The 12,274-nt window shown below is 25.0% G+C and overlaps 2 protein-coding genes across 5 annotated transcripts; one reads left to right on the forward strand and one right to left on the reverse strand.

Annotated features, from left to right (window-relative positions):
• Positions 1 to 3: 3 nt before the first annotated feature.
• LOC124947516 (microfibrillar-associated protein 1) lies at positions 4 to 3,127 on the forward strand. The gene is made up of 2 exons (XM_047489787.1): positions 4 to 425; positions 582 to 3,127. The coding sequence occupies exons 1-2, from the start codon at positions 329 to 331 to the stop codon at positions 1,865 to 1,867; spliced, it is 1,383 nt and encodes a 460-aa protein (XP_047345743.1). The 5' UTR covers positions 4 to 328; the 3' UTR covers positions 1,868 to 3,127.
• On the reverse strand, positions 1,985 to 12,175 carry LOC124947514 (endoribonuclease Dicer). Of its 4 annotated transcripts, XM_047489782.1 has the most exons (26): positions 11,551 to 12,170; positions 11,295 to 11,473; positions 11,025 to 11,202; positions 10,711 to 10,950; positions 10,261 to 10,543; positions 9,993 to 10,069; positions 9,807 to 9,910; positions 9,541 to 9,679; positions 9,050 to 9,180; positions 8,701 to 8,941; positions 8,134 to 8,376; positions 7,768 to 8,031; positions 7,377 to 7,550; positions 7,080 to 7,284; positions 6,668 to 6,983; positions 6,214 to 6,581; positions 5,985 to 6,124; positions 5,770 to 5,892; positions 5,147 to 5,443; positions 4,139 to 4,354; positions 3,763 to 3,963; positions 3,570 to 3,651; positions 3,247 to 3,467; positions 2,960 to 3,131; positions 2,725 to 2,800; positions 1,985 to 2,639 (listed from the first exon to the last, which is right to left on the reverse strand). In XM_047489782.1, exons 2-26 carry the CDS (start codon positions 11,450 to 11,452, stop codon positions 2,477 to 2,479), a joined length of 4,812 nt encoding a protein of 1,603 aa, XP_047345738.1. In that variant the 5' UTR covers positions 11,453 to 11,473; positions 11,551 to 12,170; the 3' UTR covers positions 1,985 to 2,476. The 4 variants fall into 4 exon arrangements, 2 of the variants coding, with proteins under 2 accessions (XP_047345738.1, XP_047345739.1); XM_047489783.1 differs by lacking the exon at positions 5,147 to 5,443; XR_007100432.1 differs by lacking the exons at positions 1,985 to 2,639; positions 2,725 to 2,800; positions 2,960 to 3,131 and having other exon boundaries at positions 3,407 to 3,467; positions 3,763 to 3,860; positions 3,952 to 3,963; positions 11,551 to 12,175.
• Between the last annotated feature and the right edge of the window lie 99 nt (positions 12,176 to 12,274).

Below are 12,274 nucleotides of genomic sequence, written 5' to 3' on the forward strand. Positions count from 1 at the left end.
ATTTTAGAGATTACAAGTCCGTACCGTTTACGTTTCCATATGAACTTTGACAAAGATTGTTATCCTGTAGTGCTATTTATACTAATAAAGTTAATTATTTTCTTATCAGTGTTGTTTATTTTTTTTGTGCGTGTGAAGTATATACATTCATTGATTTAAAAAAAAAATTAAATTATTTAATCTTTCTAATTGTCAGAATTTACTTAAAATTGGCATAGTTATCTAACAGCGAATTATTGAGTCTTTATAAGACTATTAAAATAAAAAGAAAAAAGTAAAGGAGACAAGTGAATTTTATAATTATCATTGCCTTAATAATAACGTCAAAATGATGATGGATTATTTTGTAACAAATAATTCTTTAGCACCTGCACCTATGGGAATACAAAGTACAGCAGGTGCTGTGCCAGTAAAAAATGATAAAGGTTAGCTTATGTTATGATATAATTTCAAAAGATTTTTAATAATATATATTCTCTAAAGTTATTTATTATTTATTAAAATTTGTATATTAAATTATATATTGAACATTAATTAATATTTGATATTTATATCAAATATATTTTTCTTCTATTTTACAGGAGAACTGTCTATGAAGAAAGTGAAAGTACATCGTTATGTTTCTGGTAAACGTCCTGATTATGCCCCCGTGGCTAGTTCAGAAGAAGAATCAGAAGATGAAGATTTTTTAGAAAAACGTGTTCATAAAAGTTATGATGACAATGAAACTATTACCGATGTCCCACACACAGCTCAAGTTGTAAAAATAAGAGATGAAGATGATCCACGCTTGAGGAGATTAACACGATTAGAGAGACAACGAGATTCAGCCACAGAGTCTCATGTTGAAAGGCAAAGACATATTCATGAGCCTGAATTAATTGAGATAGAACCAGAAAGATCACATGAAAGGATTAAGTTGGAAAGTTCAGATTCATCCGAAGATGAAGAATTATCAGATTCAGAAATAGAGCGAAGACGTGAAGCTTTGAAACAACGAGTATTATCAAAAAAAGAGACAGAAGAAGAATTATTACATGGAGAAGAAGACGAAAGATCTGGTGAAAGCACGGAAGAAAGTTCAGAATATGAGGAGTACACGGATTCCGAAGAAGAAACAGGCCCAAGACTTAAACCAGTTTTTGTTAGAAAAAAGGACAGAATTACAGTTATGGAGAAAGAAAAGGAGGCAATGAAACAAAAACAAGTAGAAATAGAAGCTAAAAAACTAGCAGAAGAACGGAAAAGGCAAACTTTTCGTATGGTGGAGGAAGCAATTCGTAAAGAAACACAGGTTAACAAAACTAATAATGAGCAAGAAGGTAAGCTTGAAGATGTTTGTACAGATGATGAAAATGATGAAGTTGAATATGAAGCTTGGAAATTAAGAGAATTAAAGAGAATTAAACGAGACCGGGAAGAAAGGGAACAAATTGAAAAGGAGAGATTAGAAATTGAACGAATACGTAATATGACTGAAGAAGAGCGTAGACAAGAAGCTCGATTAAATCCAAAGGTTATAACTAATAAAGCAGCAAAGGGAAAATATAAATTTTTACAAAAATATTATCATCGTGGTGCCTTCTATTTGGACAAAGATGATAACATATTTAAGAGAGACTTCTCTGGTGCTACTTTGGAAGATCACTTTGATAAAACAATATTACCAAAAGTTATGCAAGTTAAGAACTTTGGTCGTAGTGGTAGAACTAAATATACTCATTTAGTTGACCAAGATACTACTCAATTTGACTCTCCTTGGATATCGGAGACCGCTCAAAATCTTAAATTTCATAATAATCAAGCTGCTGGAATGAAACAAGTTTTTGAACGGCCATCTTTGAAAAAAAGAAAAAATGAAAATTAAATTTAATACATGTATTTAAGCATTTATAAAGTCTTACTCTGCAGAAGTATATGCATTAAAATTTGTTAATAATAAGCTTTGGGTATGAAAATGTACATATAATAAATAAAGAATATCTGTTCTAATTTTATATTATTATAATATAAACATTTATTAGATTATCAAGAAAGTTCGTATCAATAAAGATAAATAATATTTAACCATATTTGATAAGCTGTTAGAACTTTCGAAACTATTTGGCTGCTTGGGAAACATCTTTAAATAGTTGTATTTTTAAAAAGTTGTATGGCGGAGGTTTTCCACCATATAAATATGTCTGACAATGAATAACATAATTTCTAATAGTAAAAAATATTAAAAAGTCACACTATGATATTTTTGGGCAACAATTTTATATACCTTTGCTACATATTACCTATCAAAGCCACCGCGACTCAAGGTTCTTATCTGTTGTAATGTATTTGTGCGGAAAAATTTTCAGCCTTTATACTATAACGTATGTCTGGCATTCACGGACTCACGTTATAAACTGCGCGAACTTTCCTATTAACCCAATATAAAATATAATAATTTATATCAAAATACAAAAATTATAAATTCATAATTATTTCATTCATTTTTGCAACGCAAATATTTCAAAGCTTGCTTTGCTGCTGCACATTTAGCTTGTTTTTTATTGGCACCAAATCCGTGAAATAATTTTGATTTTCTTTTATTTGTTATTTCTAAAGGTACCATAATAGTATTTGTACCCTCTATTAAGGTTGCAGATCTAAATATAACAATAAAAAATTAAAGACAATTTTATACGATTAATATAACAGAAATATAAAATGCCATTCCCAAATGAAACTTACAAAAATTTGGCATTTGATCCTAACGTTTCATAGATTAAACGCACAGGTTGCTTCGGAACATCTCTACTAAAGGCATCTATAAAAAAAATATATGAAATCAATACTTATATTTAATAAGAATCACAAGCGCTAATAATATTACGAAAAATTACATTTAAAAAAAATTCGATGTAATTATTAAATGATAATAATCATTTTTAATATATATATATATATATGGTTAACAAAAACGTACCGATTTCTTTATACATAAGAGCGAATAACAGTTCCCAAACTTGTTTAATATTTTTATTAGTATCTAAATAAACAGCTCCTATGAAAGATTCAAATATATCACTTAAAACTTTAGGAACATCAACGTATTCGGCCATATTACATTCTTCTTCTTCAAGCAAAATCCAGAGATTCTGTAAAAAAATAATTTGTAAGAATTATTTATAAACATTTATTATTAATATATTTATAGCCCTATATTATTTATATTAATATATAAAGATTATAAGATATTATTTGTTAGTTTACCTCGTTATCAACTACATAATTCCTTTCTTCTTGAAATTTTACAAATCTGTCAATAATATCATTTAATTGTGGAGAATAAGATAAAAGAGCTGTATGTAAGCCATATTTTACAGTTAAGCATGCAAATGTAATATTATTTACAAGTGCAGATCTAAGATCTGTAATTTCACCAGGACTTAATAATTCCCAATATTGATGAATGTACCCTGTAATTAAAAAATCTGAAAGAAAATGAAAAAGATGTATATACATTTTAGAATAAAATAACAAATATATAAGTACATATAAACATATATAGAACTTGTATGTTTCTTCATTCTTACCAATAATAGCGTCACCTAAAAATTCCAATCTCTGATAATCATCTGTTATATTATTTTCTGTGTAAGATGGATGACTAAAAGCCTAAAAAAAATATAGACATATATTTCATTAATATAATTATAAGAATACATGTTTATCAACATATTTAAAAATTATTATTTGGAGAGGGAGATTATTTGTATCTTAAATTACCTGTAACAAATATATCCTATTTCGAAACTTATAATTCATATTCTTTTCTATTGTTTCAGCCCATGGCATATAGAAGTTTGGATCTCCAACACTAACTTCTGGTTTTTGTGTAACAGAATACAATAATGCATTAATGTCAGTGTGCAAAGGCAAAATACCAAACCACATTAATAATTTTACAGCTCCTACCATTCCCATACTCTGTTTAAGTAAATAATAATAGTAAAAAGAATTAATAATAATAATAATACTAATAATAATAATAATAATAATAATAATAATAATAATAATAACAATAATAATAATAATAATAATGATAATAACAATAATAATAGCAATAACATAACAATAATTTTAAATATCAGAATTATCTTACTTTAAGATAAACACTTATTAGGGCTTCTACACAATCTGCAACTGCTTTGTCTGGAACCATTTGTACACCTATGTAATACTCAATACCAGTTTGTGATTCTGCAGCAGCCCAATTCAAAACTTTCGCTTGCATTTCATTTTTTGTATTTTCACTTATATATCCAGAGAATCTTTCTTCTTCAGGTATGTGAATTTCATATAACACATTTGGAGATACCTTATACATATAAAAATAGTGCCCGATAAAAAGCTTCACTTTCAAGATATATAAGATATACGAAAATAGAGTATCTCTATTATTTTTTATATTAATTATAATATGTATTTATAATTTCCCTCATTTTCTTTTTCTACATACATTACAGTTAAATGAAGTGGGAAAATAATATTTATTCAGAAAAAAGAAATAGAGAAATTCTCAGAAAAATATAAATAAGAATGAATTTTAGAATATGATGTGTTAGTATGCGTAGGAATATGAATAGTCAAAAATTACTAAAAAATGTAAAATTAGTAATGTTAGAAAGAAAAATAGACGACTATATAAATCGATTTTCCCGAAAACCGTTGAAGTAGGATTAATATGTCCTACGCTATCATTGCATCAGCAATCATAAATCAGTAGACCAATGTGCAATGATTGCGTTCATCGTTAAGACGTATTTATGTCTTCAAATAATAAAATGCTTTTTTTCTATAAATTATTATATTTATAACTTCTTAAATAAAACATTTTTCTGAGGTATTGAACTTCTATAAAAGCATTTTATTATTTGAGCGTAAACAAATTATCCTAGTAGTGCCCGAAAAAATCGATTTCTATAATTGTCCGTTTCTCTGCCGTACCCTGTATAAGTATATAATAGAAAAATAATATGCAGTAAAAATTAGAAATCAAAAATAAAATAGGATAATAATGATTAACAGCATAAAAGAATGTTATGATTAACCATAAAACAAAAATTTTTAGCAAGCTGAAATATATATATATAAAAAAAAAAACAAGAACCTTAGCTTCTAATAAAATTTTTTGTAAAGGGCGGAATGTTGTATAAGCTGGAGGAATAAATGTGCTCATTGGTATAAAATCATCGACTTTCATGCATCCTGGGATAGACTTTTTGATACCACAATAATATAAATTTCGATTTCCAATGATTTTTCCTTTAAGTGCAGTCAAACGACCTTCATTATAAGTTGGAAAAACGGAATACAAATATAAAGATATAATAAATTTTAAATAAGAATCTCCTAAAATTTCTAATCTTTCTTGATCAAACACATCATTTCCACTAGTTATAAGCGCCTAAAACATAAAATGCTGCATTAATAATAATAATAATAATAATAATAATAATAATAATAATAATAATAATAATAATAATAATAATAATAATAATAATAATAATAATAATCACAACAACAACAACAACAACAACAATAATAATTATAATAATTATAATAATAATAATAATAATAATAATTATTTAATTTTTATTAATTTTTATTTTATAAAAAAATTATTATTATTATTATTATTATTATTGTATTTTATAACCATTGATAACTCTTAATAATTTTATATAGTATATATACTGTATATAAAATTAGTGCATTTGATATTTCATTTACCTGCATAATTAGTACTGGATCTGGTCCTGTTTCATCATTTGCTTCTAGAATTTCTAAAGTTGGTATTGATACTTTAGGTTTACTTTTGTAGTTAATTATTTTAGTTTTACGTTCCTTAGAAAGCTATAATAATAAAAAATATGTAATAAATATTTGATAATTATGATAATAAACTTAATATATTAAAATGTAATATAAATGATATGCTATCATACCATTTCTGAATTAGATGTATCCGACATAAAATGACAATAATATTCAATATCAATTAATTGGATTTGCTCAGCATTCCTGTTTATATCTGGTGGTTCTTGTTCTTTTGACCAAGGATATAGATTTGCATCAGTATTAAGAACTATAACATAATAAAATATACATATTTTTTTAAGACATATATATATATTTTTTTATATATTATTATAAAAACTTTTTAACTATACATACCATCGATTTCAGGTCCATTCAAATCTAATACTGGCTGGCCAGTTTGTATAATTTCATCAAATGTACCTTCTGACATTTGTTCTGTTTTAGATTCCGATTCTTGTATATTTATGACCAAAGGAGGCCAATTATGGTTTAGGAGATCATTCAGCGAAGTACCCAAATTTGCCTCTTTAAAAATAATCTCTCTTAGATCTAATGCAATTAATAATTGTGAAATTCTATGAAGGATGGATGGTAACGTAGTCGCTTTAAGCCAATATAATGCAGGAAATTCAACTTTACAACATAATTCTGGTACTAAATGTTCATCGTAATCTTCAAGTGCATCTGCACGTTTTCGTTTACTTAAGCCAGACTTCATATTTCTGTAAAAATTAACGAACATGTATATTATATTCATTATTATATAATTTAATATATTTTATGTCTTCTATTTTTCGTGGTATCATACCGTGGTTTTATACAATTAATTTTCATTGAAATTGGTTTTACTTCTAACATCGATTGATTTAAATCACTTATTTTTAATTCATGTTTTTGATTGTAATAATGAGCATAAGTAAGAAAATCATTTGTTGGAAAACATGAATTCGGCGCAAGATCATCGCATACTTGTGTGACAACATATACATTTGGAGATGATCTATAATTAGGAACAATCAATGCTAATTCGTAATCAACGTTTTTTAATGGTGCTAGAGATTTAATATAAGAAATATATTTGTATTTTTTAACAACATTCCAATCTATTTCATTTTCATTATTAGCTGTAAAAAAATATTTTTAGTAATAAATATAATATTTTCTTATACTACCACAATATTAAATTATGCAAAAAAAAAAAAAATACTTTTATTACTTACTTGGTACAATAAGGAAAGAATTATCAAGGTTATCATTATCAAATGTCATAAATGGTTTAATAACAGATACAATATTAGTAAATATTGTAGTATGAAAAATTTTTAATTCTTCAATTTGTTCATTAGTTAAAATCATTGTTGCATAGTCAACTTTGATATTAACATTCAGCTCTCCAACATTCATGTAGATAGGGAATGATGGAATCTAATGAATACATCATAACAAATGACATTTAAAAAATATATATAAATCCTTACAAAGATAACATATTTAATTAGCTTTAAATACTTATTTACTTGTGGGATTGACTTCGTTGAAAGTATTCCATATCCTGCTTGATCATGTAACAAGTTATAAAATACTAAATTTCTATTATCCTGTGGTATTGAATATACTGGTTCAGCACTAAGAATATGTAAATGTAAAACAGTTCCTTCTGAAGGAAATGCACCATATAATGCTTCTGGATACTACAAAAAATATTTTTTGATAATACTTCTCTCATCCAAGTTTTATAATTAATAATATTTCATAAAATTACAGTTGTTTTATTTAACAAAAATTATTATAAAATTATATTTAAAAATTATATTAAGAGGAAATAATGCAGAAAAAAGAAAGATAAGAAATATATCAAGAGGTCTATAATAATTATAATAATAGTAATAGTAATAAATGAATAATTACTTTAAGTTTGTGATATCTTTTCTTTCTTGTAGTACCAGGTTGATTTGTTTGTGAATCTTCATTTATCCAATTCGGAAAAAGATATTCTGTATTATCTGATATATCATTTATAGATGGCAATAAATTATTTGATAATTCGCCAAGTAAATGTAATTTTACGCAAGTTTTAAAAGCAGCGGATTTTTTAGCTGCATCTATGGAAGGCATAATATCACCAAACACTACTTCTTTAAGTGGAGATAGACTTGGCAATTTAAGGGATACCTGAAAAGTTCATCATGTTATATGGCAATTAAATAAACAATATATATAGCTAATATCTCATTATAATTTTTCTTTACTAAAACAATAATGCTATGAAAATACCTGAAATGTTTTATTTTCCTCTATTTTATGCAATTTCCATGTTGGGTATAAAGATACAAATTTAGATTTCAATAATAAACTGCAATATCTATTTATTAAATTAATTGCAGCTTGTTCTGTCAGTATACTTGTGGTGTTTTCATTTATTTTCACTATATATGGCTCAATTATATAAGAATACAGATTTTCTTTAATTTCCTCTGCGGTAGGTTCTATACGATACTCAGATTTTCCTATTAATATCTAAATATAAATGAAGATAGAATTAATAAATTTACATAAATTAGATGAAACTGTTTTAAAAATAAGCATGTTAAGTCTATATTAGGCAAAATGAACATAAATGAATTAGACAAAATTATTATATTAACTATAGCAAATTTGTTTAATTTAGTTTTATCTTTTATAATTATATATATATATATATATATATATATAATTATAAAAGATATATATATATATATATATATATACAGAATAGAGAGACATATGTACACACATACACACACTAATTTCATTATAAATATATATAATACTATTATTAAAATAATATATATTATTATATACCTCTTGTAATGACAAATCGATATTTTTAAATAGCATATGTTTCTTAATATAATTGTGATCATTTTTACTTAACATAATAACATATTGACTTGACGAATAACGAGCGCGTCCTTTACTTTGAATATAAGATCGGAAGTCTGTTGGTAGATCAAAACGTATTACAAGCGTGCAAACAGGTATATCAACTCCTTCATCAAGAATATCTGTTGCTATAACACAATTACTTAATCCATTTCTAAATCTGTAGAAAGATATTATAATATATAATTATTATAATAATATAGAATTGTTGTTACAAGTTCTATCAGAGAAATAATATATAGAAAATAATATGAATATATAATTATACCTATGTAAAACCTCTCTGTTCCACTTAGACATACATAAAACTTCTTTATAATTTTTGTAAGGATTGTTATTAAAACCTATAGTATAATCCGGAAGTAAAAATTTATATCTTTCATCGTGAGTGTGTATTTCCTAAAAAAGAGATTTAAAAAAACTGTGTATACATAGGTAGATATTTTAAATTCTATAATAATACATCAATTAAATTAATGTCATAAAATTTATATTATACTATAAGCGATATATTGCAATAATAGAGATTTGAACAATACACTTACAAAAGCATTATAAAAAAAAACAAATCAGAGAAAAAATATTAGATAAAAAATAAAGATAAAATAATAAGATATCATATACTAGCTTTAAAAAATACGATAAAATATTGTTAAAAATAAATTGGATATATAAGCAATTTATTTTTGAATGGGCAATTACAATATAAATATTTTTCTAATGAATTTAGTAAGAATATTATCTTTCATTTCATCTTACCTTTAAAATATGGTACAATATTTTAGCAGTGGATCTACGTTTCACAAAAATAATGCAACAAAATTTCTGGTTGTCTAACTTATTATCATTAAAATTTTTCAATAATTTAAAAAGTTGGAGGACTTGATCTGATGAAAACCTGTAATTTAAAATCATATATTTAAACACACGCGTACGTGCACACACACACACGTTTCAAGAAATATATAGAAAAAATAAATCATATTTTAGGAGATACATATAATGAAAATTTTATATATACTAACTCAAATATTTTTTGTTGATCTGTATAATTCTTCATTTCATCTTCCAAGAGTTTTCTTAATTTAAATAATTCTGTTATCATATATTCAAAGATATATATTCCATTCTGTAAATAGGATGAATAAATTGTACAGTAATTTATTTCATATTTAGAAAACTGATATTACATAATTTTCTAATATACATACTTGATCATCAATAGATCTCTTTTTGTATTCTAATTGGATTAAGTGTAGTAGAATACATTTATTAACACCATATAAACCTGGAAAAAAAAAATATATTAGGTTGTTTTAAAAGTTTCTTTCGTTTTTAAACATTTTAAACGTTTTTAAACCAGATAAAACAGCTGCATGCAGATAATGAAAGAAACTTTTGGACAATCTATATATATTTAAATAATACATAAATAACTTTAATTATACATTATTTATCTCCACTATCAGTTATAATTACCTGTTGTATCTATTTGTTTTTTTATATCTTCTATAAGATTCATAAGTTCTTCATTTACAGTTTTTGTTTTAAACTCTTTACTGGATTCGTTATAGTCTCGATTAGTTGGAATAGATGTAACATTTAAAAATTCTATTAAATTTTGTAAATAGGTTACTACGCTATGCCAACTTTCTGGGTATGTATATGTTTCATAATGAATTACAATTTCTTCTGGATTTGTACAATATCCCTTTACATTATTTACTGTTGCTATTTTTGAATGAAATGTTATTTCTAAATTCTGTAATATAAGAGAATTATATCATGCACTCGTTAATTTTTATATTTACATATACTCTCATATATATTTTATATAATTCATAAATCATTAAATTCTGCCATAACGTACAATAATATTCATGTTCTTATAATTAAAGTAATATACATCTAGAAATTATTGAATTTTACCTTAATTAATTCCATAATATTAGCCAATTTTACATTAGAATTAAGTAAAGTTGCAGATAATGCTAATATTTTAGGCTGTTCTGTAATTTTACATTGTTCAAATCTCTGCATAATTTGACGCATAGGATGATCATTTACAGCTCTGTGACATTCGTCAAAAATTATCAAATTTATTTTATTTAAATGTAAATATGCATGATTTATAATATCTAGAAATATCTGACTTGTCATCACTAAAACCTGATAAATATTTTCGTATTATATTGAAATAATTCATTATATAATAAAAATATATGAATATTCATTATATATACTTGTTGCTCATCTAACTCTTTTAACCATATTTCTTTTGTCCAAAAATCAACTTTCATATCACCACAATATCCTTTACATGATAATCCTGTATGTCTTGCAATATATTCAGCTTGTTGAGTTACTAAAGGTACTGTATTGACTACAAATATTGTTCTCTTACCACCCTGACTGTAAAGCCTAAGAATAAAATACAAGATAAATTATTTTGCATACATTATTAACATAAATAATTATGTGTGCATAGATAGAAAAACATAATTATAACATACTTTTGTATATCAACACTCAATTTTTTAAGAACCATCATTGCTATAAATGTTTTCCCTGTACCGGTAGGTAAATAAATAATTGTATTTGATTCCATTGCTTTCTCGTAAAGGTCAATTTGATATGGCCTTGCGATAAATTCTGCTGATTTATTCTCCATTTTTTTATCGTTATATGACTCCTATAGGAAACAAAATGGAACTCCCCATTTTCAACATCAATAACAATAAACAAATACAACAAACAGTAGTAACTAACCTGATAATGTGTTATTGCAGTTTACTATAGAAGAAATATAACACAACAAAATTGAAATAATAATAAATTACATCTTCTATCTAAGTTAAGTTTTATCAGATGGTTATTGCTTTAGAACGAATCATAAAAAACTTTTCAAGTATAGGAATTACTAAATATTATCGATTATCGTATTTATATGAAATACGATCGATCGATATTGCATTTGTATGGAAAATTAAATCAAAGGGACTCGTAATACAACCACGCAAATATAAAAGTTCCTGTTTTTCATATGGTTACTAAACTTGAATTTGATTTTTTCTTCATTTCGTTATTTGAGCATTCTCACTATTTAAATCGTACGCACATTTAACTTGTATAAAATAGAACAAGTTATAAAATAGAGCCTTTGATTACGCACATCACTTGCATACATTATGTCCTACAATTGAATAGGTAGACACAGGATGCTTCTAATTAAGAAAGATTTTTAAATTCACAATTCTGTAATGTTCTTAGAGAATATTATATTATATTATTCTTCTGTTATTTTTTATTCAACATTAAACTCTACTAAAGCCAAACTGACTTTAATTTTTTTATAAATATAGTTTTTCTTTTGGTGTCCTGGCTACAGCGCCATAGAATGACATGATAGAATAAAAAAACAAGATACGCAACCAAAAATATCTACAAAATTTTATTTCTAGAATATTTTCAATTCGTTAAATTGGCAACCTTT

The sequence above is a fragment of the Vespa velutina genome, chromosome 3 (assembly GCF_912470025.1).
Source record: "Vespa velutina chromosome 3, iVesVel2.1, whole genome shotgun sequence".
NCBI classification, from domain to species: Eukaryota; Metazoa; Arthropoda; class Insecta; order Hymenoptera; family Vespidae; genus Vespa; species Vespa velutina.

Bases quoted from the DNA above. Each gene is read 5' to 3' on its own strand.
- LOC124947514 (XM_047489782.1), bottom strand. From the start codon at position 11,452: ATGGAGAATAAATCAGCAGAATTTATCGCAAGGCCATATCAAATTGAC. The intron at 11,203-11,294 runs GTATGTTATAAT...TTTTATTCTTAG, and splicing joins TTGAGTGTTGATATACAAAA to GCTTTACAGTCAGGGTGGTA. The intron at 8,032-8,133 runs GTATTTTCATAG...TGAACTTTTCAG, and splicing joins AGGAAAATAAAACATTTCAG to GTATCCCTTAAATTGCCAAG.
- LOC124947516 (XM_047489787.1), top strand. From the start codon at position 329: ATGATGATGGATTATTTTGTAACAAATAATTCTTTAGCACCTGCACCT. The intron at 426-581 runs GTTAGCTTATGT...TCTATTTTACAG, and splicing joins GCCAGTAAAAAATGATAAAG to GAGAACTGTCTATGAAGAAA.